We start from the raw sequence: 25,451 nt of genomic DNA, 5'->3' as shown, positions 1-25,451 counted from the left end.
TTATTATTATTATTTTATGTGCTTAGGTGTAACGTGGTAAACCAGTCTTGCTGTGTTTGGGGTGGGGGGCTCCTAATTCTGCTGAGTGGGGCTCTGCCCCAAAGTCCTGCCCTGATGGCTTAGAGAAAGGCAGTGGAGGGTGTTCCATCTGGTTGAATGCAGCACTGCCTCACCAACCTCAGCCTATCCCTAGCCAGGCCCTGCCTGCCTGCCTTCTTAATTCCAGTGTGTGTGTGTGTGTGTGTGTGTGTGTGTGTGGCCTTGCCTTTATAGATCTCCGCAGGAAGGAGGATATGTGCAGGGCGGAGGGGTAGATAACTGTTCGGAGGATGGATGGTCCAGGAATGCAATAAATATTCTTTTGCTTATTTAAAATCTTTCTCGGCAGCCTTTCATCCATATACAGTGGTACCTCGGGTTACATACGCTTCAGGTTCCAGACGCTTCAGGTTCCAGACTCTGCCAACCCAGAAATATTACCTCGGGTTAAGAACTTTGCTTCAGGATGAGAACAGAAATCGTGCTCCGGTGGCGCGGCGGCAGCGGGAGGCCCCATTAGCTAAAGTGGTGCTTCAGGTTAAGAACAGTTTCAGGTTAAGAACGGACCAACGGAGCGAATTAAGTATTTAAACCGAGGTACCACTGTAATACATAATATGGCAATAAATCATACGGTCAGCTCCATTGCAGCCACCTTATTGAAATGCAATGCATTTCTTTCCTCCAAGAAGCAAAAGTCGCCTCCACATTTCATGCTCACAGCAACCCTTTGAGGTAGGCAAGGAAGAGAGAACGACTGGCCCAAAATTCACCCAGGAAGCAGTTCTGCAAAAGCAGGCATTTGAACAAAGGTGTAGGAGTGTCGCTCCCCATCTCTTTAGATGAGCTACTTTATCCATGCCCACCCCCTTACAAAAAACAAAGACGAAACAAACGATCCTATTGGTTGGGGTTTTCGCCCACGAGGGTTTGTGGGCTCCTTGCTCACGACGCCTTCCCTCCCCGCGGGAGCGAGGGATTCCCGTGGGCGTTGCCTGACTTTTCCGCAGGCGGCCGCCAGATGGCGCTGCTCCCGCCTTCGCCACCGCTTCAGCGTCCCGGGCGGGCGTCTAAGAAGCGGCTGCTGCTGCTGCTGCAGCGTCTGGTTTCAGGCGAGAAGGCGGCGGCGGGAGGGACGGGGCCGCTGGCTGGCTGGCTGGCTGGCTGTCGTCGGAGTGGTTGGGAGCTGCCAGAAGACCCGCCCCCAGCCCGGCAAGCCAGCGCCAGCGGCAGACGTGCTAACGTGGCTGGCCGAGCAAGGGGAGGCTGAGCTTTCGAGGGGGCGCACGCCAGGGGAGCGGGGGGACCATGCTTTCCCTGGCCAGCTTTCCGGCTTCAGCGACCCCCTGAGTTTCGGGACTTGGGAGCTAAGGAGCAACGGGAGTGGGGACTCCCCCCACCAAGCAAACCTTGGCTCAGCCGTCTAGGGTCGCCCTCTGTCCCTGGGCGCAGCGCAAGCCATTTCCCCGCTGCTGAAAGGCGGTCCGTGCGCCCCGCGTCCCTTTCGGAGATGCAGAAGCTGCTGCAACAGCTGCCCGCCAGCGCGGCCAACTTGGTGAAGTCCCAGCAGACGGGGGGCGCGGCGGGCGAGGAGGCCAAAAGCCCCGTCTTGGTGCCCGACGGCGCCCAGCAGAGTTGGTACAGCACCTTGGAAGGCGATGAATCCAGGCAGCTCAAGGCGCCCGAGCAAGACGCGGTCTCCCAGCACGAGAGCAGCCTCGACGGCAGCGTGGTGCAGCCGCTACGGTAGGGTGGGCTTTTGCCTCGGGGGGCGCGTTCCCCGCGCCTTCTGCGGCTAAACGGGCGAGGTTATCAGTAGCCATCGCCGTCGGTGAAGGGTGCTTTAAGGGATGCAAGGAGGCAGGCTCCTCCCCAGGAGGTTGCAAGGGGTAGGGAGCCCTTCGCAAGCCGGAGGCCGCATTCCCACCTGAGCAACTTTCCAGGGGCCACATGCCTGGGGGGGGCAGGGACAGAGGGAAAAGTGGGCGGGACAATGAATGTAAATTGTATCTGTGTTCTGTAGGCTGGTTTGTGTGCACTCTCTCACGCCCTTCTCAAAATCTCCTTCTGGGAAAGCAAGAGGCACTTATCAGTGTTCAAGGACACATTCCAGCCAGGCAAAAACACTCAAGGCGAAGCAAGCCAGAGAGGCATTGGCATAGGCAGGGGGGCAGCAGCCCCCCCCCCGCCAAATCAAGTACAGTGGACTCTCGGGTTGCGACTGTGATCTGTGCAGGATGCATGTTCGCAACCTGCAGTGGTGCATGCGCGGGTTGCAGTTTGGCGCTTCTGCGCATGCGCAGAGCACGATTTAGTGCTTCTGTGCATGCGCAACTGCTGAAACCCAGAAGTAACCCATTCCGGTACTTCTGGGTTTCGGGAGTCCGTAACCCGGAAAAGCACAACCTGAAGTGTCTGTAACTCGAGGTATGACTGTAAATAACATAACAAATGAGATGAGGGATAGAACAAAAGTAAACTTTTTTTTAAAACTTTGTTAAATTGGAGGGTTAACCCAGAGAATACAATAATTACTGAGGCCACCTTAACCAATTATAGACTGAAAAGTCCATCGCACCAGATTTTTTGATACTAGATATTAACCATGCGCAAATAAGATAAACAGTATTTATAAAGGGAGGGGGTGTACTTTGTGGTTTTTTAAATCCTAGAATCAGAGAATGATAGAATTGTAGAGTTGAAAGGGACCCCAAGGATGTCCAACTCCCTGTAATGCCAAAATCTCAACTTGTAGTTCCCATCCAATCTGAAACCACACCAGACATTTCTTTGCTTTGCAAATGTGCTAGCACTTTTTTTTGCTGCACCACCATGTATGTGTCTGATTCAGCAGGTAGTGTGTTGCAAGAATGGTTCTCCTATTTATCCACTAATGCCTCTGAATGCCCCTTGCTGTGTTTCACAAGTATGGGGAGTGCAGCTGTGCTGTACCCTTGCCCTGTTTGGTGGCTTCCCAGAGATATCTGGTTGATCACTGTGAGAGCAGGATTTTGGGGTCTTTGGTCTGATCCAGCAGGGCTAATCTTTAAGTTACCTTGTGCAGGAAGCAATGCAAGTTGCCATGTGTCTTCTACAGTTCTTCTTAGTACTTGGATGAATACTTTCTTCAAAAAAATCTCTTTGATTAATTGAGCACACTTCTTTTAGTTGTTCAGAATATTTTGTATGTAGTACATTAAGCTAATTCATTGACCAAGGCTGCAATACGCTGACCACACTTACCCAAATGTAAAACTTGACTTCTGAGTAGAGGTGGTTAGGACTGCAGTCTAATACTCTAATTCTGAAGTTGCTTACATGGGAGCAAATCCCATTTAACACTGTGATTGACTTCTTGTTTTGTTTAATGTGTCACAGAAGGGTCCAGTCCCTGAATGTCTTAGCTACTTGGATTCCCTTATCTTCTACCAGCTTGGTCGGCTCATACGACTGGAGAGATGCTTTGGCATGATGGGTCAAGCCTGGTGGAAGCGCCCTGTGGTCATCCAAAGCAAACACCAAAGGGAATACTTGGGGACCGCAGGCAGTGGTGCAATTTTAGACAGACTGAGGGACTGGATCCTTATCTCTGCCCACCCCAGGCAGGCCGAGTTTGAAATCAAACTCTACAGTCCTTTGCAAGCCCCACTGCAGCTCTAGCAAAGCCCTGCGCACCAAACATTGTAAGCACCGACAATCAGCTTTAGACTGGACATGGTTTGACCAGGATGGCCTTCCAGGCTAAATGGAGAGGCCCAATGAAGCCCATGGAGCTTGCCCACTACTGTTTCAGATCCTGGACTTAATGGTGCTATTGGGTGGGTGGTGCTCCTGAGATGGTGATGTGTATTACATGCTTCAAAATGTGAGCATGTGTTTGAAGGGTGTCCTTCTGCTCATTCTGCAGAGTCGGCCTCTGATCTTCTGTCCCAAAGTCCTATCCTGATGGTACCACTGGAGGCATATATAGAAAGAGAGACTTAAACGCAACTGGAAGGCTTTTGCATAGATGTGGCAGAAGCTGAGTCCTACCGGCCGGCCAATGTTGTGCTTCCTCCATGGCTGGGGAGATAACCTGTAGCCTCTTCCTAAGGATGCCAGGTGGCTATGCATGATCTCAGCCTGGAGTTTAATGCCTGCCATGGACATGTTTGTGAAATGCCTGGCATTGATGTTGCTGTGGCAACTGCCTCTGAGCCACGGCTTCTTTTTCAGGCTGCTGTGAATAAATTCCGGAGGGGGATAAATATTTCACAAGCTGCTGTGGGTTTGGATTCCTTTTGTGCAAGTGGTTTGCCAGGGTCGAGTTTCTCTCCCTGCCTCTGTTCCTTTTGTGTCTTTGCTCCTTCAGTCTCCGCTGGAGGAAGGGAGGCTTCCTCTGGGAAGCAGAGCCTGGAGGAACTCTATGGTACGCTAGTGAGCTGTGTCCCCATGAGGAGTGGGGATACGGCTCAGCAGCCCTGCCCCATGCATGTGTGGACGTAGCTGGGCTTCCTTTCTCAATTGGCTTTGCCAAAGACTTTGTTTGTTGACCCTCCTGTGAAAAGGGCAGATTCCATGCTAGGGGTCATTAGGAAATGAATTGAAAATAAAACTTTCAATATCGTAACACCATTATACAATTCTAAAGTACGACCACAACTGGAACATTGTGTACACTTCTGGTTGCCTCACCTCAAAAAGGATACAGTGGTACCTTGGGTTACAGACGCTTCAGGTTACAGACTCCACTAACCCAGAAATAGTACCTCGGGTTAAGAACTTTACTTCAGGATGAGAACAGAAATCGTGCGGCGGCGTCACGGTGGCAGCCGGAGGCCCCATTAGCTAAAATGTACCTCAGGTTAAGAACAGTTTCAGGTTAAGAATGGACCTCCAGAACAAATTGAGTTCTTAACCCGAGGTACCACTGTATTGTAGAGTTTGAGAAGGTTCAGAAATGGCAACTAAAATGAGTGATTCTCCTATGAAGAAATGTTGCAGTTTTTGGCACGTTTTAGTTTAGGAAAAAAAGCAAGCATGAGGTGACATGATGGAAGTTTGCAAAATGACACCTGACATAGAAGAAGAAGAAGAAGAAGAAGAAGAAGAAGAAGAAGAAGAAGAGGAGGAGTTTGGATTTGATATCCTGCTTTATCACTACCTGAAGGAGTCTCAAAGCAGCTAACAATCTCCTTCCCTTCCTCCCCCACAACAAACACTCTGTGAGGTGAGTGGGGCTGAGAGACTTCAGTGAAGTGTGACTAGCCCAAGGTCACCCAGCAGCTGCATGTGGAGGAGTGGAGACTCGAACCCGGTTCCCCAGATTACGAGTCCACCACTCCTAACCACTCCACCACACTGGCTCTAGAAGACCTGAAGCGACCATCTCGTCCAACCCCCTTCAGGAATATGCAGCTCTCCCATGAGAGGATCGAACCTGCAACCTTGGCGTTACCAGCGCCACGCTCTAAGCAACTGTGTCGCGCATGATGCCATGCCAGCTCACCAAGCTCCACCCCTGAGCCATCAGCCACTTCCCTTTAGCATGGAAACTAGACTTGGGATGGAGGCAGTGGACAGAGAAAAGCTCTTCTCATGAAGTTAGAACTGGTGGACATCCCATGAATGCTAGAACTATAGACCTTACTCCGAGGCAGAGATGGCCACAAACTTGGATGGTTTAAAAAAAGGATTAGGCAGATTCATGGAGGAGGGGGCCATCAATGGCTACCAGCCATGATGACTGTGCTCTGCCTGGGCAGTCCAAGACTATAATGCTTCTGAATGCCAGTTGCTGGAAAATACAGGAAGGGAGAGTGCTATTGTGCTTAGGTTCTGCTTGTGAGTTTCCGCAGGCATCTGCATGGCCACTGTGAGAACAGGATGCTGGACTTGATGGGCCATTGGCCTGATGGGCCTGAAGGATCTTCCTTTTTAAAAAAAATAATAATTTTTATTTGGTTTTGCAAATATAGAATTATAACAGTACAATACAAAATACATATCCATATTTAGAGATTTGTCTGAATCTCTGGACTTCACACCTTCCCCTTCATGGATCTTACTGTCATCCTTTTCAACTGCATATTATTTCATAATCCACATATCTCTCTATTTTGTCCATAATATTTGCTACATTACAAGTGTTATTGAACTCCTCCTAGTGTTTTCATCTGCTTACAGTGGTCCCTTAGATAAATTTTTAAAAATTCCCATTCTTTGTTGAAGTTTTGATCTTCGTGGTTCCTGAACTTTGCATTCAGCCTTTCCATTTCAGCACAGTCCAACAGCTTAATTTGCCATTCCTTTCTGGTAGGGACTTTATCTTCTTTCCATCTCTGAGCTAGTAGTATCCTTGCGGCTGTTGTCGCATGCATAAAAAGTCTTTTCTGCTCCTTTGGAATATCAGAACCCACAATTCCTAATAAAAAAGCTTCTGGGTTTTTTTTTACAAAAGTTTTTTAAAACATTTCCCCCCCCCCCATTTAATTATGTGAGGGAAGAGTATGGTTGCTCACGAGTAAACAGCCAGGACTCTGACCTGCCTTTTTACAGGTTTTATTTGGTGCAAACTATGTACAGTGCAGACACCCAAAGTTCATGTCTCCCTCAGTTGCTAGCAGATTCTGAGAGTGGGCTTTTCCTGTCTCCCCCCCCCCAGCATAAGAACCTCCACACGCCCAGTCTCCACCTTTTTCCCTTATGCTTGACACCCCTGCCAAAACTAGGCAACGGAAGTTGCATCTCTGCGTCCCTTTTTGCCTCCCTGGGATCGGTGCTGGGGCTCTCAGATAAGTCTGTGAGCCTTTGCCTCCCCTCTCCCCATCTTTCTTCTTCCATTTCGCCTGAGGCTTCGCTGACACCAGTCTCTGACAAAGTGTTGTTGTTGTTGTTTAGTCATTTAGTCGTGTCCTACTCTTCATGACCCCATGGACCAGAGCACGCCAGGCACTTCTGTCCTCCACTGCCTCCCGCAGTTTGATCAAACTCATGCTGGTAGCTTCAAGAACACCATCGAACCATCTCATCCTCTGTCGTCCCCTTCTCCTTGTGCCCTCCATCTTTCCCAACATCAGGGTCTTTTCCAGGGAGTCTTCTCTTCTCATGAGGTGGCCAAAGTATTGGAGCCTCAGCTTCACGATCTGTCCTTCCAGTGAGCACTCAGGGCTGATTTCCTTAAGAGTGGATACCTTTGATCTTCTTGCAGTCCATGGGACTCTCAAGAGTCTCCTCCAGCACCATAATTCAAAAGCATCAATTCTTCGGCAATCAGCCTTCTTTCTGGTCCAGCTCTCACTTCCGTACATCACTACTGGGAAAACCATAGCTTTTGCTATACGGACCTTTGTTGGCAAGGTGATGTCTCTACTTTTTAAGATGCTGTCTAGGTTTGTCATTGCTTTCCTCCCAGGAAGCAGGCGTCTTTTAATTTTGTGACTGCTGTCACCATCTGCAGTGATCATGGAGCCCAAGAAAGTAAAATCTCTTACTGCCTCCATTTCTTCCCCTTCTATTTGCCAGGAGGTGATGAGCCCAGTGGCCATGATCTTCGTTTTTTTTATCACGTTTGGTCAAAACTCTCCACTATGACCTGTACATCTTGGGTGCCCTGCTCAGCATAGTTCATAGCTTCTCTGAGTTATTCAAGCCCCTTTGCCACGGCATGCAGTGATCCATGAAGGGGGACAGAGTGTTACTGCTGCTCAAAGTGGGAGGCTCTCTGTATGTTCCTACCTCCCTCCCCCCTCTTGATGGCAGTCCCCTGACTCATTATATATGATTTCTGGGATCCTGCAGGCTCTTCCTAATTTCTTACATGAGAGTGTTCTTGTGCTTGAATCCTGCAGGCACCTGGTCTGCCACTCTGAAAACAAGATGCTGGACTGGATTGGGTCACTAGCCTGATCCAGGAAGGCTCTTCTGAAGTTCTTATGGAACTCTTATACAGAGAGATGGATCTGCCTTGGAATTTAGTAATGCAAGGAGTGCTATGCCAAAGACCCATTTAGTCCACCATCCTATTCTCACCAGTTGCCTGTGCGATACCCACAAACAGGACCTGAGTGCAATATTAGCATGGGCACTTTTGGATTTGTTAGGGTTCTGGTCATTTCTCTTCCCCCGGTCCCAGATCAGTCGCCCTGCCCTGGGAGAGAGAAAGGGAAAGGGTACCATATATACACTTCGCTTTTCCAGCAGATCTGGATCAAAGTTGAATCCAGTAGAACCAGTCTGAGCCTTGAGAAGTTCATAGAGCTGAAAGAGGAAGTGAAAAACTTCCTCCTTCAACTTTTATGTACTTTTCGAGGGAGAAAAAGATAACCACCCTTAGTGCCTCATAACTAAGAGGGAATTGTGTGGGTTGTGGTGGATCTGAGGCTTTGTGGGTGTTGGAGGAAAACCTCAAGGAGACCCTTGCACTGTGTGGCAACCTCTCCATGTTTCTCACTGCTCTTCAGGTATCTGGCAAAGTGGTCTCCAACTTACGGAAGCATCTGCATGCTTACCTGGGAGTGAGCCATATTGAACTCAGTGGAATTTTTATTTCTTTTAGTAGGATGGTGCTGCAAATCTGCTAGCCTTAAAATATTGGGTGCCCTGCTCGGCATAGTTCATAGCTTCTCTGAGTTATTCAAGCCCCTTTGCCACGGCAAGGCAGTGATCTGTTAAACAGTAATAGGGAATTGTACTCTTGGGGTGAAACCTGGAACAACCCTGCTTGGCAGGGGGTTGGACTCGATGGCCCTTGTGGTCTCTTCCAACTCTATGATTCTATGAAAAGTGGCTCTAGATTCTGCAACAGTGAGCACCGCTACCGCCTCCCTGGAACGTCTCTGTGCCCATGGCATGATTTTTCTGTATGTTTTGCAGACACGATGACCTGAAGGAGATGCTGGACAGCAACAAGGATTCTCTGAAGCTCGAGGCCATGAAGCGGATTGTAGCGGTAAGTTCCCCGCTTGCGACTTGGCTACGGCGTGAGAATAGGGAATTGTACTCTTGGGGTGAAACCTGGAACAACCAACCGAGCTTTCCTGCTGACAGTCTTTGCTGTGCATGCTCTCTCAGTGCTTGGCAAAAGGGCCCTGCCATCCGCTTGTACAGTGGTATCTTGGTTCTCGAATGGCTTGGCTTCCAAACAAATCGGCTCCCGAACGCCACAAACTCGGAAGCAAATGTTCCGGTTTGCGAACGTTTTTTGGAAGCTGAACATCCAACGCGGCTTCTGCATGACTGCAGAAAGCTCCTGCAGCCAATCAGAAGCTGCATCTTGGTTTTCAAACAGTTCCGGGAGTTAAACAGACTCCCGGAACCAAGGTGCCGCTGTATTAGGCCCTGGCACTAATGCCTGCAGCGTTGCCCTGGCACTTAATAGGTTGTCTGTTCCTTGTACACAGCTGTGAGTACCACTCCCTGCCCCACCCAATACTCCAAAATTTTGATTTGAGGGCTCGATCCTGAGAGTCAAACCGGACAAGATATAAGCAATTGTGCACATTAAAAAAAAGTTATTGGCAGCTGTGGAGGGCCCATGATGCTGTTTACTTAAAACACACATTTGCACACTTGCTGACTGAGTGAATAATGTCAGGTCCAGAGGCCCAATTTGTACCATCTTTGCTATGCATTTAAAGCAGGATCTTACTACTTTAAACAGTCACGGCTTCCCCCATCTATGGGAGAAAAAAGGCTAAGGACTAAACCCTACACAAATCCAGAGTGGAGTCCCTAAGAGGGTTGGATGGCGCCTTGTGGTGTAGTGGTTAAGAGCGGTAGTCTCGTAATCTGGGGAACCGGGTTCGCGTCTCCGCTCCTCCACATGCAGCTTCTGGGTGACCTTGGGCCAGTCCCACTTCTCTGAAGTCTCTCAGCCCCACTCACCTCACAGAGTGTTTGTTGTGGGGGAGGAAGGGAAAGGAGAATGTTAGCCGCTTTGAGACTCCTGAAGGGGAGTGAAAGGCGGGATATCAAATCCAAACTCCTCTTCTTCTTCTTCTTCTTCTTCTTCTTCTTCTTCTTCTTCTTCTTCTTCTTCTTCTTGTATGCCTCCTTCCAGCGACTCTTGCAGCCAAGCTGGTGCCAAAGGTATTGCCTTGCTTTCCTCTGGACCACATGAGTGAGGCCGAGAGAGGGGACTTCTTGTCTGGGTAGCCCAGGACCTCCAGCCACAGGCCTGTGTCCCAGAGAGGTTGCTTCAGTGCTGCTAACACAGCAAAAACTTCCTCCAAAGAATCCTGGGAACTGTGGTTTGTTAAGGTTGCTGACAGCTGTTAGGAGACCCTGTGCCCCTCACGCAGTTCCAGTTCCCAGAGTGGTTTCACAGTTTAGTTGCATTTCCTAGGGAACTCTGGAATTGTAGCTGCGGGGGGGGGGGGGATCGGGATCTCCTAACAACTTCCAGCATGCTTAGCAAACTACAGTTCCCAGGATTATTTAGGGGGATGAGTGCAGATGGCCCCACTGATTGAACTATAGGATTTTTGAATTGAAAGGTCCACAGTCATCTGGTTGAGCTAAGCGCAGGAGTTTTGTAACTCAAGTGACAGATGGTCGTCACGTCTGTGGTTCAACAAAGGAGAACCCACTTCTCATTTTGTTTTGAGTTTCCAGGCCCCATCAGCAACCAGTCCTTTCCCTGAATTTTACAGGGGTTCATCCTTTCTCTATAGCTCCCCTGCACTGTCTTGGAGAGGAACACCTAACCACTGCAATTTTAATGGGCTGCTTGGGAGGTCAGGAATAGCAGTGGGCGATGTGCAGTTTGATGTGTTTCCTACTATAAAGATACTGGAAGTGATGGTACCAGTGTACACACGGGAGGGGTGGTAGCAACTGACCAATTAAAAGTGGGGGTTCTTAGTTCAGATTTCTTGACTAGCTACCCCACTGCTGTTTCTCTTCTCTTCTCCCAGATGATTGCACGAGGCAAGAATGCATCCGATCTCTTTCCAGCTGTGGTAAAAAATGTGGCTTGCAAGAATATAGAGGTAAGCTGCTGTTGCTGCTGCTGTTGTTATTATTTCCCTTTCTTTTTATGTGCTGCTCAATGCTAAAATAGGCAAAATATCTTACAATCCCTTGCAGACAACGGCAGCAGCCTGGGGCAGTTTCTCCAGGTCTTTTTCTTAAGTGGCTGCTTTTAGCTTGTACAGATAGTCTGGAAGAACATGGGGCACTCTGAACATTGTTGGACTCCATCAGCCCAAGTCAACGTGGCCAGTGATTAGGGATTTTGGGAGTTGTACACTGCAGCATCTGAAGGACTCCCAATTGTCCTAGATAAGACTTTTCCTAGTCTAGGGTGACTAGAGAACAGCTATCCAGCCCACATGAGACCTTTAATGCATTGATTTCTGTGCAACAGAGGGACTCTCAGAGAACTGCTGTGGTTTCCTGGAAAGAAGGTTGCCGGGTAATTTGAGCTGGAATAGCAGGGATTGGGAACATGTGTCCCTCCAGATACTGCTGGACTACAGCTCCCATGGGTCATGGTGGCTGGGGCTGATGGGAGCTGGAGTCCAGCCACACCCTGAAGGATACAGACTCCATGTGAAATAATGTGATGGCTTAGAATGGGAGCAAGAAGCCAAGAAGTCCCTGTTTCAGTTCCCCATCCCCACTCCCGTCCAATCTATAATGTTTGCCCTACCCTTACAGTGTTGTTTTACAGATGGCTGAGATCATGTACTAAGATTTAATATAGGGCTGAGTCCTGATTACCTCAGGGAATATCTCTTTCCCACCCCCGCTCCAACATTTAAGATTGACTAATGTGTCAAGAATTGATGCTTTTGAATTATGGTGCCGGAGGAGACTCTTGAGAGTCCCATGGACTGCAAGAAGATCAAACCTATCCACTGAAGGAAATCAGCCCTGAGTGCTCACTGGAAGGACAGATCGTGAAGCTGAGGCTCCAATACTTTGGCCACCTCATGAGAAGAGAAGACTCCCTGGAAAAGACCCTGATGTTGGGAAAGATGGAGGGCACAAGGAGAAGGGGATGACAGAGGCCGAGATGGTTGGACAGTGTTCTCGAAGCTACCAGCATGAGTTTGACCAAACTGCGGGAGGCAGTGGAAGACAGGAGGGCCTGGCATGCTCTGGTCCATGGGGTCACGAAGAGTCGGACACGACTAAACGACTAAACAACAACAATGTGTCTCTGCTTAAAATCTCATATTGCATGGAGGGTGATCACTCTTCTTTGTGGTAGCACCAAAACTCTTTCTCACAGGAAGTCCACTGGGGTCCTTCCCTTTTGTCTTTAGTTATTTCTATTGCTGGTTCTAAATGTTTTGAATTTCTTTTTGTGTTCTGTTAAGATAATTACTATGTAAAATGCATGTAAGTAGATTGTGATTCAGTTGTCTTCTATTTATCTTTATATGCACCCTTTTGTAAATCGGCTCCAAAAGGTGCTATAAATGTTTCAAGTACCGTATTTTTCGCACCATAGGGCGCACCGGACCATAGGGCGCACCTAGTTTTGGGAGGCAGAAAACAAGAAAAAAATATTCTGAACCCCAGAAGCCAGAACAGCAAGAGGGATCTGGCTTCTGGGATACCGTGTGGCTGTTCTGGCTTCTGGGGTAACCGCGCCAAGCCTCTTCAGGGCAGCGGGATGAAGGCTCCCCCTGCCCAAAGAGGCTGCACAGGGCTAAAGCAGAAGCCAGGACTGGCGCATCGCTGAAGGGGCACTGCGCCTTCTCTCTCTCTCTGAGCAGCGCCCCTCCTTCACAGGAGAGGTGCTGCGCAGAGAGGGAGAAGGTGCAGCGCCCTTCAGCGAAGCTGGAGAAGGAACAGAAGGAGACCCTTCTGTTCCTCCTCCGGCTTCCAGGACAGGCGCGTCGCCGCGAAGCCAAGGAGCCTGCATTCGCTCCATAGGACGCACACACATTTCCCCTTCATTTTTGGAGGGGAAAAAGTGCGTCCTATAGAGCGAAAAATACGGTAAATAAAAAAGGAAGAAGCGTTTTATTTTAGAAGTGCCATTGCTGTCACCGTAGAGACTAGGTGACCAGCCACTCTCCCCCTAGGCATTGAAAGTGATTCCAAAGTGCAAATGCGTTGGGCACTGTAATAGATGGTCTTGAGGAAAGTATGGCACAAAGGATTCTGGGAGAAATCCACTCTCCTGGAATGCTTTTTGCATAGCCAGACATTGCTCATAGTGCTAAATTGAGGGTGAGACACTGGTCCTCCAGATGCTCTCGAACTTAGTTCCCATCACCCCTGACCTTTGACCATTGTAGATTTTGCTTATTTTCCTCTTCCCTCCCTTTTCCAGGCCAGTGGAAGGTGCCTTGCTGTATCAGCGCTTCCTCCTTGCTGTCACCCAAAAAGCCTTCATTGTAGAGTTGGGGGGGGGGAGCAAAAACTGGTGGTTTGCTTAGTTCCAACTAAGGATGCTTTTTCTCTGGCAGGTGAAGAAGCTTGTGTATGTTTACCTGGTTCGATACGCGGAGGAACAGCAAGATTTGGCCCTGCTCTCCATCTCTACCTTCCAGAGAGGACTCAAGGTTGGATGATGGGGGAGGGGAGGCAGAGTCTAAGCTTTGCTTTTGTCATTGAGAGTTGCTCTAGGGTGGAGCGAATATATGACAGGCTTCTTAAACTGCTTCCTGGGGTCCAAAGTGGGCACTTTCCACCTTGCAAATAGCAGGAGGTGGGGAGCTTGATTGGGTGTGTGACAGGGCAAAGGCTTCATGCCCCCCCTCCAGTGAAGGCTGGTCCATTTGGATGAATGGAGCACTGCCCCATTAACCTCACTCTGCCTTCCTCCAGGCCCTAACTGCCTGCTTTCTTACTACCTGTGCAACTCAAGACCCAGGTCAATTTCAAATAGTTATTTAGAGAGATAGCTGGATTGCCTATGTTTGTCAGCTTCTCCTTCCTAAGTCTTGGTAGTTCTCTTCAATAGGAAGAAGAATGGGACCAAACTAGAATCAGTTGATTCTGCCGGTCATTGGCTCTAGCGCCACCTACTGTTGACCTCCCTTTTGCCCCACCTCTCCCAATGGCCGCCAGTCATCGCTGCCCCACTCCCAGCAATTGTTTTGTTTTCATTTTTACAAAAGGCAGCTATACAATGCCAAGCTCCATGGCAAACATCGCATCTAGTTTGATCATTAGATTATTCTGTGTTTTCAGAGGGTAACCTCCCCTTGCCCCCCCCAAACATGTAACATTTCCTCTTTGCCAAGATGGCCAAACTAGGCTTCCTAAGATGCTGCTCTTTTTGTGAGTCGGGTTTTAATCTTCTACAACCATCGTTGCCAAAGGAGACTTGGGAGTTCGTCTGTGTGTCTCAGTTGACAAGCTCAGGTTTCCTGCTGGGGTATAAATCAACCAGGCAGGGCTGAGTTTGACCGAAGGGAACATGAAACTTGTGAACAGAAGGAGAGACCTCATGAAAGAGATCTGGAGGAAAGGGGTCTTCTTGATGTTGCTGGGCTATTTTACATTGAACTGGCTCCCATGTAGCTTGAGAGAGTTCCTTGTGAATATAGAAACACAGAAAGCTGCTTTACACAGAGGCAACTCTTGGTTCATCTAGCACAGTTTTGTCTACACTGACTGGCCGTGGCTCTCCAGGGTTTCAGGCAAGACTCTCTTTCAACCCTACCTAGAGATGGGCTTTCTGCATGCAGGGCAGACATTCTGCCACAGAATGAATGAATTTTTATTGCTAAAAGCTATAAGCTGTCACAATTGGTCACAATGCATAGGATACAAATAATTGATTTAAAACTGAACAACAACAACAACAGCAAAGCAAGCTTACAAAAATGCAAAAATCACTCTTGCATAAGTTTAGGATCATTGGACAGCCAAGGGTTCCACATCTCTGGTCTAATGTAAGGAGACAGCAAGAGGAGGAACCAAGCTTAAAAAAGGTAAAGGGACCCCTGACCATTAGGTCCAGTCATGGCCGACTCTGGGGTTGCGGTGTTCATCTCGCTTTATTGGCCGAGGGAGCCGGCGTACAGCTTCCGGGTCATGTGGCCAGCATAACTAAGCCGCTTCTGGCAAACCAGAGCAGCTCACGGAAACGGCGTTTACCTTCCTGCCGGAGCAGTACCTATTTATCTACTTGCACTTTGATGTGCTTTCAAACTGCTGGGTTGGCAGGAGCAGGGACCGAGCAACGGGAGCTCACCCCGTTGCGGGGATTCGAACCACAGACCTTCTGATCGGCAAGTCCTAGGCTCTGTGGTTTAACCCACAGCGCCACCCGCATCCCTAGCTGTATGTAAAATACAGCTTAGTGGTTTTATTCTTTTGCCTCCCTAGCAAGGAGTAGTCTCTCCCAGGAACAGATGGTGTTGTGGCTTAGGGACGAGGAACCTTTGATCTTTCGCTGCTGCTGAACTACAACTCCCATCAGGCATGGCAAGCATGGCCAGTGTCCACAGGTTGATGGGAATTTCATCTGAGCAACATCGGAAGAGCCAGAAGTTCCCCATGCCGGCTGTAGATTTATTGGGATGGAGGTTATCCTGAACCCCTTCCTGGTGGAAAAAGTCTGCTAGGCTTGAGTGCCTGATGCAAACCTCCTCTTTGCCGCAGGATCCCAATCAGCTGATCCGAGCCAGTGCCCTCCGCGTTCTCTCCAGCATCCGTGTGCCCATTATTGTGCCCATCATGATGCTAGCCATCAAGGAGGCGGCTTCTGACATGTCCCCCTATGTACGCAAAACGGCGGCTCATGCCATCCCCAAGCTGTACAGGTAAGTGGGAGCCTCTTCCTTTCACTTCTTCCAGCCTCTTTTTAAGGCCCCGGAACCCAGACTGCCTTTACAGACTTGCAGAACCTTCATTCATTTGTGCTATTGCAAAGTGAAAGCAGCATGCTGTGTTTGCATGCTGGAATTGCATGGTGCCTTTTCCTTTTCCTAAAGCTCCTTTTGCACTATTGCTTAACTAAGGTAAAGGTAAAGGGACCCCTGACCATTAGGTCCAGTCGTGGCCGACTCTGGGGTTGCGGCGCTCATCTCGCTTTATTGGCCGAGGGAGCCGGCATACAGCTTCCGGGTCATGTGGCCAGCATGAATAAGCCCCTTCTGGCGAACCAGAGCAGCGCACGGAAGCGCCGTTTACCTTCCAGCCGGAGCGGTACCTATTTATCTACTTGCACTTTGACGTGCTTTTGAACTGCTAGGTTGGCAGGAGCAGGGACCGAGCAACGGGAGCTCACCCCGTCGCAGGGATTCAAACCGCCAACCTTCTGATCGGCAAGTCCTAGGCTCTGTGGTTTAACCCACAGCGTCACTCACAACCTCCTAATTCCTGTTGCTCAGGGATTGTAAATAAACAAACAAAATCAAGTACAGTTTTTAATGATTCAGTTTGACTTCCTGATTCAAAATGGCATCCAGTTGTATCCAAACATAGAGGAAAACCTGCTCCTTCATCTCAGGAGCCATCATGCAAATTCTGGTTATGATACCTTTGGTTGGTTGGCATCCATCTGTCTCAGAAGACAATGGAGAGTACACCTTTGAGGGTAAAGTCAAACTGTTGGAGAGTAACATTGCCTGCTGTGGCTGTAGAAGAGAAAGTTTTGTTGTGCGGACACGTGTACCATGGCGTTCCTGCTTTCTGCGCTTCAACCTTACGAGTTGGAAAGCTAGACGATAACTCCATTATTTTCTCTCCAGCAAGCTATAGGATACGCCTTCCTCCACCCCCAGAGACAACTAAATCGAGTGCCACCTCGTGACTGAAGTGTATAATAACACTTATTGACACTGATTTTGTCTTTCTTCTTTTCAGCCTTGATTCAGACCAAAAGGACCAGTTAATAGAGGTCATCGAAAAGCTTCTGTCAGATAAGACAACTGTGAGTAAGCAGGGCATAACTGAAGCATTTTTTGTTTGGGTGGGGGTGAACACGTCAATTTAAAAACCACTAAAACCCGCAAAGGTCTTGTCACACCTTAAAGACCAACCAATTTATTATGGCATACATTTTTATAGAGTCAAATGCAATTCTCTAACCCAGCAATGGGGAGTCTGTTGCCCTCCAGACTACAACTCCCATCACCCTTTACTGGCTGGGGCTGATGGGAGTTGGAGTACCAACAAAGACTGTAGAGTTACAGGTTCCCTTTCCTTGGTTTAGTTCATGAAAACCATAGTAAATATGTTGTTTTTTAAGCTGCTGCAAGACTCCTTTTGTAGATTTTCCTGCAACTAACCCACCCAACAACTACCCCATGGAATTGTTATTATTTTGGGATCTCTTTCCTCCCGTCTCCCCAGTACTTAAGGCTGTTGCTGAATTTTCTAAGCAGGCTGGCAAAGTTTAGCCTGTGAAGGGCTGGGTGAGGTACAAAGATGCTGGACCTTGCCTATTCATCCTATTTTTAAAAATTGATTTGTTGCCAGCCTGGCACCTGTGTTTCCATGCCAGGTGGGGGATCCTTGTTTCAGTGACCCAGATCATAGGTCTGCAAACCTTGCTCCTTTTGGAGTTGCATGAGCCCCGCACAATCTCTGCCTCAGTGCGCCTCATTTTCTCCTCTTTGTTTTTTATATCTATAATTTTTTATTAAATTTTACATCCCTAAGATATCAATGACTTCCTTTCCTCTCTTTCCATGGTTCATTTTACATATCATAAATCCCTGCGTATTTTACAAAAACTATACCATTCCATATTCCATTATTGCAGCCATCAAAACTTATTTACAATGCTGCCAGCGTTTTCAGGTGTACATAATTATTTCCCATATATTCAATACAGTCACACCTCAGGTTGAAGTTGCTTCAGGTTGAGCGTTTTCGGGTTGTGCTCCACGGTGACTCAGAAGTAATGGAACGCGTTACTTCTGGGTTTCGCTGTTCGCGCATGGGCAGACACTCAAAATGACATCACGCGCATTTGCGGAAGCGGGGAATCGTGACCCACGCACATGAAGACGTGGGTTGCGTTCTGCTCTGGGTGCGAACGGGGCTCCGGAACGGATCCCGTTCGCAGCCAGAGGTACCACTGTAAATGTTTTCCAATCTTCTTTAAATGTATGTTGTTCTTGTTCTCTTATTCTATCTGGGTAGTCTGCAAGTTGTGCATATTCCGTCAGCTTAAGTTGCCAATCTTCTTTGCTTGGGACCTCGCTCACTTTCCATTTTGGGGCTAACGAAACACGGGCCGCAGTAGTGGCCTACATAAACAACCTTTTCTCCTCTTTGTGTTTCCCTTGGCCAGCTGGTGGCTGGCAGCGTCGTGATGGCCTTTGAGGAAGTCTGCCCTGAGCGCATTGACCTCATCCACAAGAACTACCGCAAGCTGTGCAACCTGCTGATTGACGTGGAGGAGTGGGGCCAGGTGGTGATCATCAACATGCTGACGCGTTATGCTCGCACCCAGTTCCTCAGCCCCAACCAAAACGTGAGTGGAGCAGATAGGAGAGAAGCCCGTGCATTCGCTTGCCTGGGTTCTGGAGATAAGCTATCCAGAATCTGGGGCATGGCTGTTGTAGCTCAGAAGGCCACAAGTGCAGCCCTTGGTTATATCCAGCAGGTGGCATTTTCTATACACAGATACATTTTTTTGGAGGGGGAAAGGTAATAGCTCAGTGGTAGAGCATTGCATGCAGAAGGTCCATAATCCCCAGCATCTCCAGGCAGGGCTGGGAGAATCACCTGCCTGAATACCTGGAAAGGTGGTTCCAGTCAGTGTAGGCAGTACTATTATTATTTTATTTATGATTTTTCAATTTTATACATTTCAATAATTTTACGATCATTTTAACATTTCAGAACTTGGCTTCCTTCCCCCTCCTTCTGCGGTTCCTTAGGTTTATTTTTAATATTTTCTGCAAATCCAAATTAACTTAATTTGCTCATTTAGTCATCTACGTTAAGTATATACTCTTATAAAACTGCAGGTTAGTACAATAACCCTGCCAATATTCTTATCTGTTTACAGTTTATTTGTAAATATTAAACAAACCATTTCCATTCTTTTATAAAACGTTTGTTACAGTCATACCTCAGGTTACGAATGCTGCGGGTTGCACATTGTTGGGTTGTGGACAACGCCGAACCCGGAAGTACCAGAACGGGTTACTTCCGGGTTTCGGCACTCGCGCATGCGCAGAAGCGCAAAATGACGTCATGTGCAGAAGCGCTGAATTGCGTCACATGCATGCGCAGACACGGCGCTTCCAGCTGTGAACGCTGCAGGTTGTGAACGTGCCTCCTGCATGGATCATGTTCGCAACCCGAGGTATGACTGTATTTTGATTTCTTATTTTTGCAATTTCTGCATATTCCATATTCCATAGGTTTTTGTATCCATTCTTCTTTTGCTGGTACTTCTTCTTCCATTTTTGGCCATGCCCTTTTCACCATATTTAGCAGTGCTCTTTTGACCATATTCTGGGAACCGGGCTTTTTTTTAAAAAAAAAAAAAAAAAGCAAAGCAAAGTGGCACGATCTGCACTGGTGCCTCTGTGATGTAGAGTTACCACATTTTTCTATGTATAACATGCCACCGTGTAGAAGACGCCCCCTATTTTTGTGGACTCCAATTTAAGAAAATGGGGGGAGATGGCTCAGAGTTTTTGGGGAGAATTGCCCAGAGGAGTTGAGCTTTTCTTTGGGGGGGGGGGGGGGGACGACTAACAAAAATCATTCCCACGACTGAAAAACGCAGCCAATAACAAGCAATGCCGGAACTGCTAAGTGTCTGCCAACTTGAAACTAGCAGCCGCAAATTGCACGCCCAATTGTCGCAGCGGCAGCCAATCCACAACAGCCCTTGCTGTAGCCACCAATCACCAACCCAATCGCTGCTCACAAGCTCCTGCTTGCGGCTGCAACCAATCGCCTGTCCCCCTTCTGCACTACCCATGTATAAGACAACCCCTGATTTTGAACATTATTTTAAAGTAAAAAAAAACCTCGTCTAATACAGGGAAAAGTACGGTAACTGTTATACCACTGTTTCAACTCTAGGTGGCAGTTACAATGAAGCTGTCCCTCTGTTAAGCAACCGTTTTTTGGCCTGGCCTCTTCTCTGAAACTACTCTGCATGGGGCTACCTTTGAAGGTGACCCAGAAACTACAACTAATCCAGAACGTGGCATCTAGACTGGTGACTGGGAGTGGCCGCCGAGACCACATAACACTGGTCTTGAAAGACCTACATTGGCTCGCAGTACATTTCCAAGCACAATTCAAAGTGTTGGTGCTGACCTTAAAAGCCCTAAACGGCCTTGGCCCAGTATACCTGAAGGAGCGTCTCCACCCCCATCATTCTGCCCAGACGCTGAGGTCCAGCGCCGAGGGCCTTCTGGCAGTTCCCTCATTGCGAGAAGCAAAGCTGCAGGGAACCAGGCAGAGGGCCTTCTCGGTAGTGGCGCCTGCCCTGTGGAACGCCCTTCCAGCAGATGTCAAAGTGATAAACAACTACCTGACATTCAGAAGACATCTTAAGGCAGCCCTGTTCAGGGAAGTTTTTAATGCGTGACGTTTTAGTGTATTTTTGGTCTTTGTTGGAAGCTGCCCAGAGTGGCTGGGGAAACCCAGCCAGATGGGCGGGATACAAATAATAATTTATTATTATTATTATTATTATTGTTATTACAGTGGTACCTTGGGTTAAGAACTTAATTCGTTCTGGAGGTCCGTAGTTAACCTGAAACTGTTCTTAACCTGAAGCACCACTTTAGCTAATGGGGCCTCCTGCTGCTGCGCCACCGCTACATGATTTCTGTTCTCATCCTGAGGTAAAGTTCTTAACCTGAAACACTATTTCTGGGTTAGCGGAGTCTGTAACCTGAAGCGTATGTAACCTGAAGCGTATGTAACCCGAGGTACCACTGTATTATGAAATATCCTGACAGCCTCCTCTCCTTCCCTTGTGCCTGGCAGGAGTCCCTCCTGGAAGAGAGCTCCGAGAAAGCCTTTTACGGTTCCGAAGAGGAAGACTCCAAGGACGACAAAGCAGAGCCAGCGTCCTTGGTGAAGCGCAAGCCGTACGTCATGGACCCCGACCACCGCCTGCTTCTGCGCAACACCAAGCCCCTGCTGCAGAGTCGCAATGCTGCGGTGAGAACCACCATCTCTAGCACCCCCCGTGCTTTCCCCTGCGGGGAGGCAGAGTTCCTTAGGAACGACAGCTCCTCTTGCCACCACGATCTCTGAAATGGGTGCAGGCAGGAGGAATGTAGGCCACTCATCTCTTCCCAAGGGTAAAGGAGGAAAGCCCACCATCCCCTGTGCAGATTTGCATACAATTTGCATATGTTAATTGATATGTATAGATGCATGTTGTGCATGCTCAGCTACTCTGTAAGAAAAGTTTTCAAAAAAGAGGGGAAGGGGCAAAAGGTCTTTGGCCCAGTGCAGACGACCTGGGGCTTGGAACAGTGCCCCCTGGTGGTGGATTTTATTTTATTCACTTAAAAGCATACATATCCTGCTTAATCTAGGGACGCAGGTGGCGCTGTGGGTTAAACCACAGAGCATAGGACGTGCCGATCAGAAGGTCAGCAGTTCAAATCCCCGCGACGGGGTGAGCTCCTGTTGCCCGGTCCCTGCTCCTGCCCACCTAGCAGTTCGAAAGCACGTCATGCTGGCCACATGTACGCCGGCTCCCTCGGCCAATAAAGTGAGATGAGTGCCGCAACCCCAGAGTCGGTCACGACTGGACCTAACGGTCAGGGGTCCCTTTACCTTTTTATCCCTTAATGTTTCAAAGATCTCTAAGCGGTGTACAGTCTAAAAAACAAGGCAATATATCATTGAAGCAAAAATGGAACTTAAAACCAGTGAAATGGCAATTTAAAGACCTATAAAGGCATGTAGTAGCGAATAAAGCAAATCCAGAAGATTCAGACACATAAAACAAGGTCTGATCTTATGGATCAGGGATAGTCTGAGCAAAAGGAAAAGTCTTCACAAGGCATCTGAAGCAATAGGTGGTTGCAACTTCAGTTATAGCAGAGGGAAGGGCATCCCTCAGTACAGGGGCAACGGCAGAAAATGCCCATTTCCAGGCCAAATGATCTTAGTGGTCTTCCAGGTCTATACAGGGGCAGGCAGTCTTTCTGGTAGATGCAGCAAGCACAAATGAATCCTGTTTCCTTGCTTCCAAGGCCTTGTGGCACAAACCCTTTCTCTCTGCAGGTAGTGATGTCTGTTGCTCAGCTCTACTTCCACCTTGCTCCAAAGGCTGAAGTTGGGGTCATCGCTAAGGCACTGGTGCGTCTCCTCCGGAGCCACAGGTCTGCAAACACCTCCTCTCCTTCTAGTCTCTCTCTCTCTCTCTCTCTCTCTCTCTTTCTCCTTTTCCTGAAGTTGCTCCCTCTTACTTGGAAACATCCCAAGGACAGGGCAGAGCTGTGCATTTCTGTGAGCGCTTAGGAAACCAGCTAAGCTCTTGACCACGGCTCATTATATCTGCTGTGTCTGCAAGGGATGTGTGAGATCTGCAACAAAACATTGCAGTGTGGCACAATCCTGTTCAGGGTTCTAGCCAGCCTGTGCCTTTTTCTAGAATATAGCTGGATATATAAGTGTTGAGATGAGTCAGTGGCCAGGCAAGTGAACAGAGCCAGTCGAAAACCAATACAGAGCTACAATTCCAAAGTTCCCTTGCCAATTTCGTGTAGGGGTTGGGATGTTGGACTAGGACCTGGGAGACCAGAGTTCAAATACCCGCTCCACAGTGAAGCTTGCTGGGTGACCTTGGCCGGCTGCAAACCCTCAGCCTAACTGTTAAGTTGTGGGTGAACATATCAGACGACACAGCGATTCTTCAAACAGCTCTTGTTTATTCACAGGCCAGAACAGAACTGAACTGAAGGGTTCAGCCAGCCTGCTTATATAGAGCTCCACTAGAACGCAGCAGTAACCATTTTCTGGAACTATCCAATCACTGAACGTCACTTTCGATCCCTTATTTGCATAACTATCTACAGTATCCCCCTGCTGGCCCAGGGTGAGAACTTCAGTACATAACACCCCTCCCCACCGAGATAAGGCGTTAGTTACAATCGTAATGGTTTCCTTATATACAGCACTACACGTAACGGTTCAATTAGGCACAAAAGCATATTGGTTACATTTCACCTACTTCCATTAGACCGACAGTATTACATGTCCAACAACATAGTCCTTTAAATAAGTTGGGCGCTTGGAGGTAGCAGTCGAACCGAGCAAGGTAGGAGTCCCATGATTCAGAGGTTGGTGCAAACGGCATTAAAGGCACAAGTGAAGTCATGGTTCTGAAGCCGATGTGGAGGCGATGGATGGAACACGGTGCTCTATCCAGAACGGTCAGCTCTGAATTGGTTCTGTTCAGTGATTTCGCTCGGTGTTTCAGCTCAGTGATTCAGCTCCGCTCAGAGGGTGGCTGCATCTGGCTGTGCTCTGTTGTCCATCGATCCCATCTTTGTCGCCAGTGTTAAGTTGTGGGTGAACGTATCAGACGACACAGCGATTCTTCAAACAGCTCTTGTTTATTCACAGGCCAGAACAGAACTGAACTGAAGGGTTCAGCTAGTCTGCTTATATAGAGCTCCACTAGAACACAACAGTAACCATTTTCTGTAACTATCCAATCACTGAATGTCACTTTCGATCCCTTATTTGCATATGTGGACCTGAACTATCTACAGTATCCCCCTGCTGGCCCAGGGTGAGAACTTCAGTACATAACACTAACCTCTAACTCAACCTTGCAGGGTTGAGGTAAAATGGAGAGGAAGGAGACAATGCACAGCACGTTGAGCTCATTGAAATGAAGGTGCACTGGGCAGAAGCATATTTATTAGGAATTTTGAATAAGGATATTCCCAAAGATAAAATCAACATATTTCTGTACGCAACAACGGCAGCGAGAATGTTGGTAGCCAGTCATTGGAAAGGAAATTATATTCCAACAAAGGGGGAATGGTTAAGTAAACTTTGTGAGTACCTGGAGTTAGCACAATTGACGGATTTAATAAGGCGTAAGTCAAAAATTTTAATTCAGAAACAATGGAAATGTTTAAATGATTATTTATACAAGCAGGGCTCAAATATGAAAGTTTGGTTGTGTCTAGACTAACCTTGTGAAGAATACAGAGAACATAGACTTGATTGATTATGACAGAATCTAAGGCAGGGAAATGATTGAAGAACAGATGTAAATGCGAGCAAGACAACTAAGAGACATGTGGTGAATGCGGTGGAAGTCTTTTATAATATTTTAACTAAGATTTATATATTGCAGTACTTGAAGCAAGAATTTGGTAATATTTCAGGTTATGAAAAGTATTTTTTCTTTTGTCTTTTTTCTTTATATCTTTTATTTTTCCTTTTCCTCATTGACAAGTCCTTGTCTCTCTTGTTATGGCAGTGAGGTCCAGTATGTGGTGCTTCAGAACGTGGCCACCATGTCAATCAAGCGCAGGGTGAGTGCCTGTTTCATTTATTAAATGGGGGTGGGGTGGGGAGGGATTCACCTGGGCTGGGTGACGTGAAATGCCAGGACTCTGGATGTCTGCCACATTACTGCTGCCGCTTTTGCTATACTTGAACCAGGCTGCCTTTGAACCAGTGATGGGGAGCAGCCCAGATGGCTTGAAGAGAGGTTTTCTGGGTCCTTCTGTAAATCCAGAGCTCACCATGCGATTTTCCCAAGGATGCCGCTGCTGCTACTGCTGATCCTGCTTCTTTCTCTCTGCAGGGAATGTTTGAACCATACCTGAAAAGCTTCTACATCAGATCCACAGACCCCACCCAGATCAAGATCCTCAAGGTGTGTGAGATGCACCCATAGATGGGTGCTAGGCTGCACTGAAGATAACAGCTTTTTTGTTTTTTGTTGTCGCCTAGAGTAACTCCTCCTTTTTCTCTTCTGCCCTGCTAGCTGGAAGTTCTGACCAACCTTGCAAACGAGACCAACATCTCCACCATCCTGCGTGAGTTCCAGGTATAGCATGACTAATGGGCTGGAGGAAGGTCTTAGCAAAGGAGCTGGAGGTGGAGCAATATGTGCAGAGCCAGGAATGTCTCTGTACTTGGTAAATTCCTGGCATCCTCAGTGACAAAACCTAGTTCCTAAACCACAGGAAGGTCAAAGCACATCAACTGCCCAAAACAAGCCATCAACCTTTAAAAACGTATTCTCGCACTGCATTCTGTAACCCAGTTAAGATGGGGCATTTGACTTTAAATTGGGTTTTTGTTTGAATGCCACTTAATTCATCGACCCATATTATTGCATCCAATTTTAAAATTCAAGAATTACATTACACAAAGGCCCCATTTGTACTGTACATTAAAAAGCGATATACTGCTTTAAATGCATACTGTGGATGCGGTGTGAGAGTTCATCTGATCCAGTGTATTGATTCCGGCAGTGACCAGCTAAAATCCACAAAATATTTTGTTTTTTTAACTACCCTTAAAATAATTAGTAAAACCACAAA

At 47.9% G+C, this 25,451-nt stretch overlaps 1 protein-coding gene across 1 annotated transcript in view; it reads left to right on the top strand.

The window, feature by feature from the left end:
* The first annotated feature begins 1,497 nt into the window (after positions 1–1,497).
* The window catches only part of AP3B2 (adaptor related protein complex 3 subunit beta 2), a 55,010-nt gene continuing 31,056 nt past the window's right edge, over positions 1,498–25,451 (top strand). The window contains exons 1-12 of the mRNA XM_083584550.1: positions 1,498–1,785; positions 8,893–8,968; positions 10,935–11,009; positions 13,446–13,541; positions 15,592–15,752; positions 16,798–16,864; positions 18,233–18,415; positions 20,905–21,081; positions 22,162–22,259; positions 24,377–24,431; positions 24,707–24,778; positions 24,890–24,952. Coding sequence (XP_083440676.1) covers positions 1,550–1,785; positions 8,893–8,968; positions 10,935–11,009; positions 13,446–13,541; positions 15,592–15,752; positions 16,798–16,864; positions 18,233–18,415; positions 20,905–21,081; positions 22,162–22,259; positions 24,377–24,431; positions 24,707–24,778; positions 24,890–24,952 — 1,359 coding nt within the window. The 5' untranslated portion in view covers positions 1,498–1,549. The remainder of the gene's footprint in view (positions 1,786–8,892; positions 8,969–10,934; positions 11,010–13,445; positions 13,542–15,591; positions 15,753–16,797; positions 16,865–18,232; positions 18,416–20,904; positions 21,082–22,161; positions 22,260–24,376; positions 24,432–24,706; positions 24,779–24,889; positions 24,953–25,451) is intronic.

This window comes from Podarcis filfolensis, assembly GCF_964270895.1.
Source record: "Podarcis filfolensis genome assembly, chromosome: 14".
Taxonomy (NCBI): domain Eukaryota; kingdom Metazoa; phylum Chordata; class Lepidosauria; order Squamata; family Lacertidae; genus Podarcis; species Podarcis filfolensis.
Note: the sequence above shows the minus strand (reverse complement) of the source record. Positions and strands in the feature narration are given on the sequence as shown.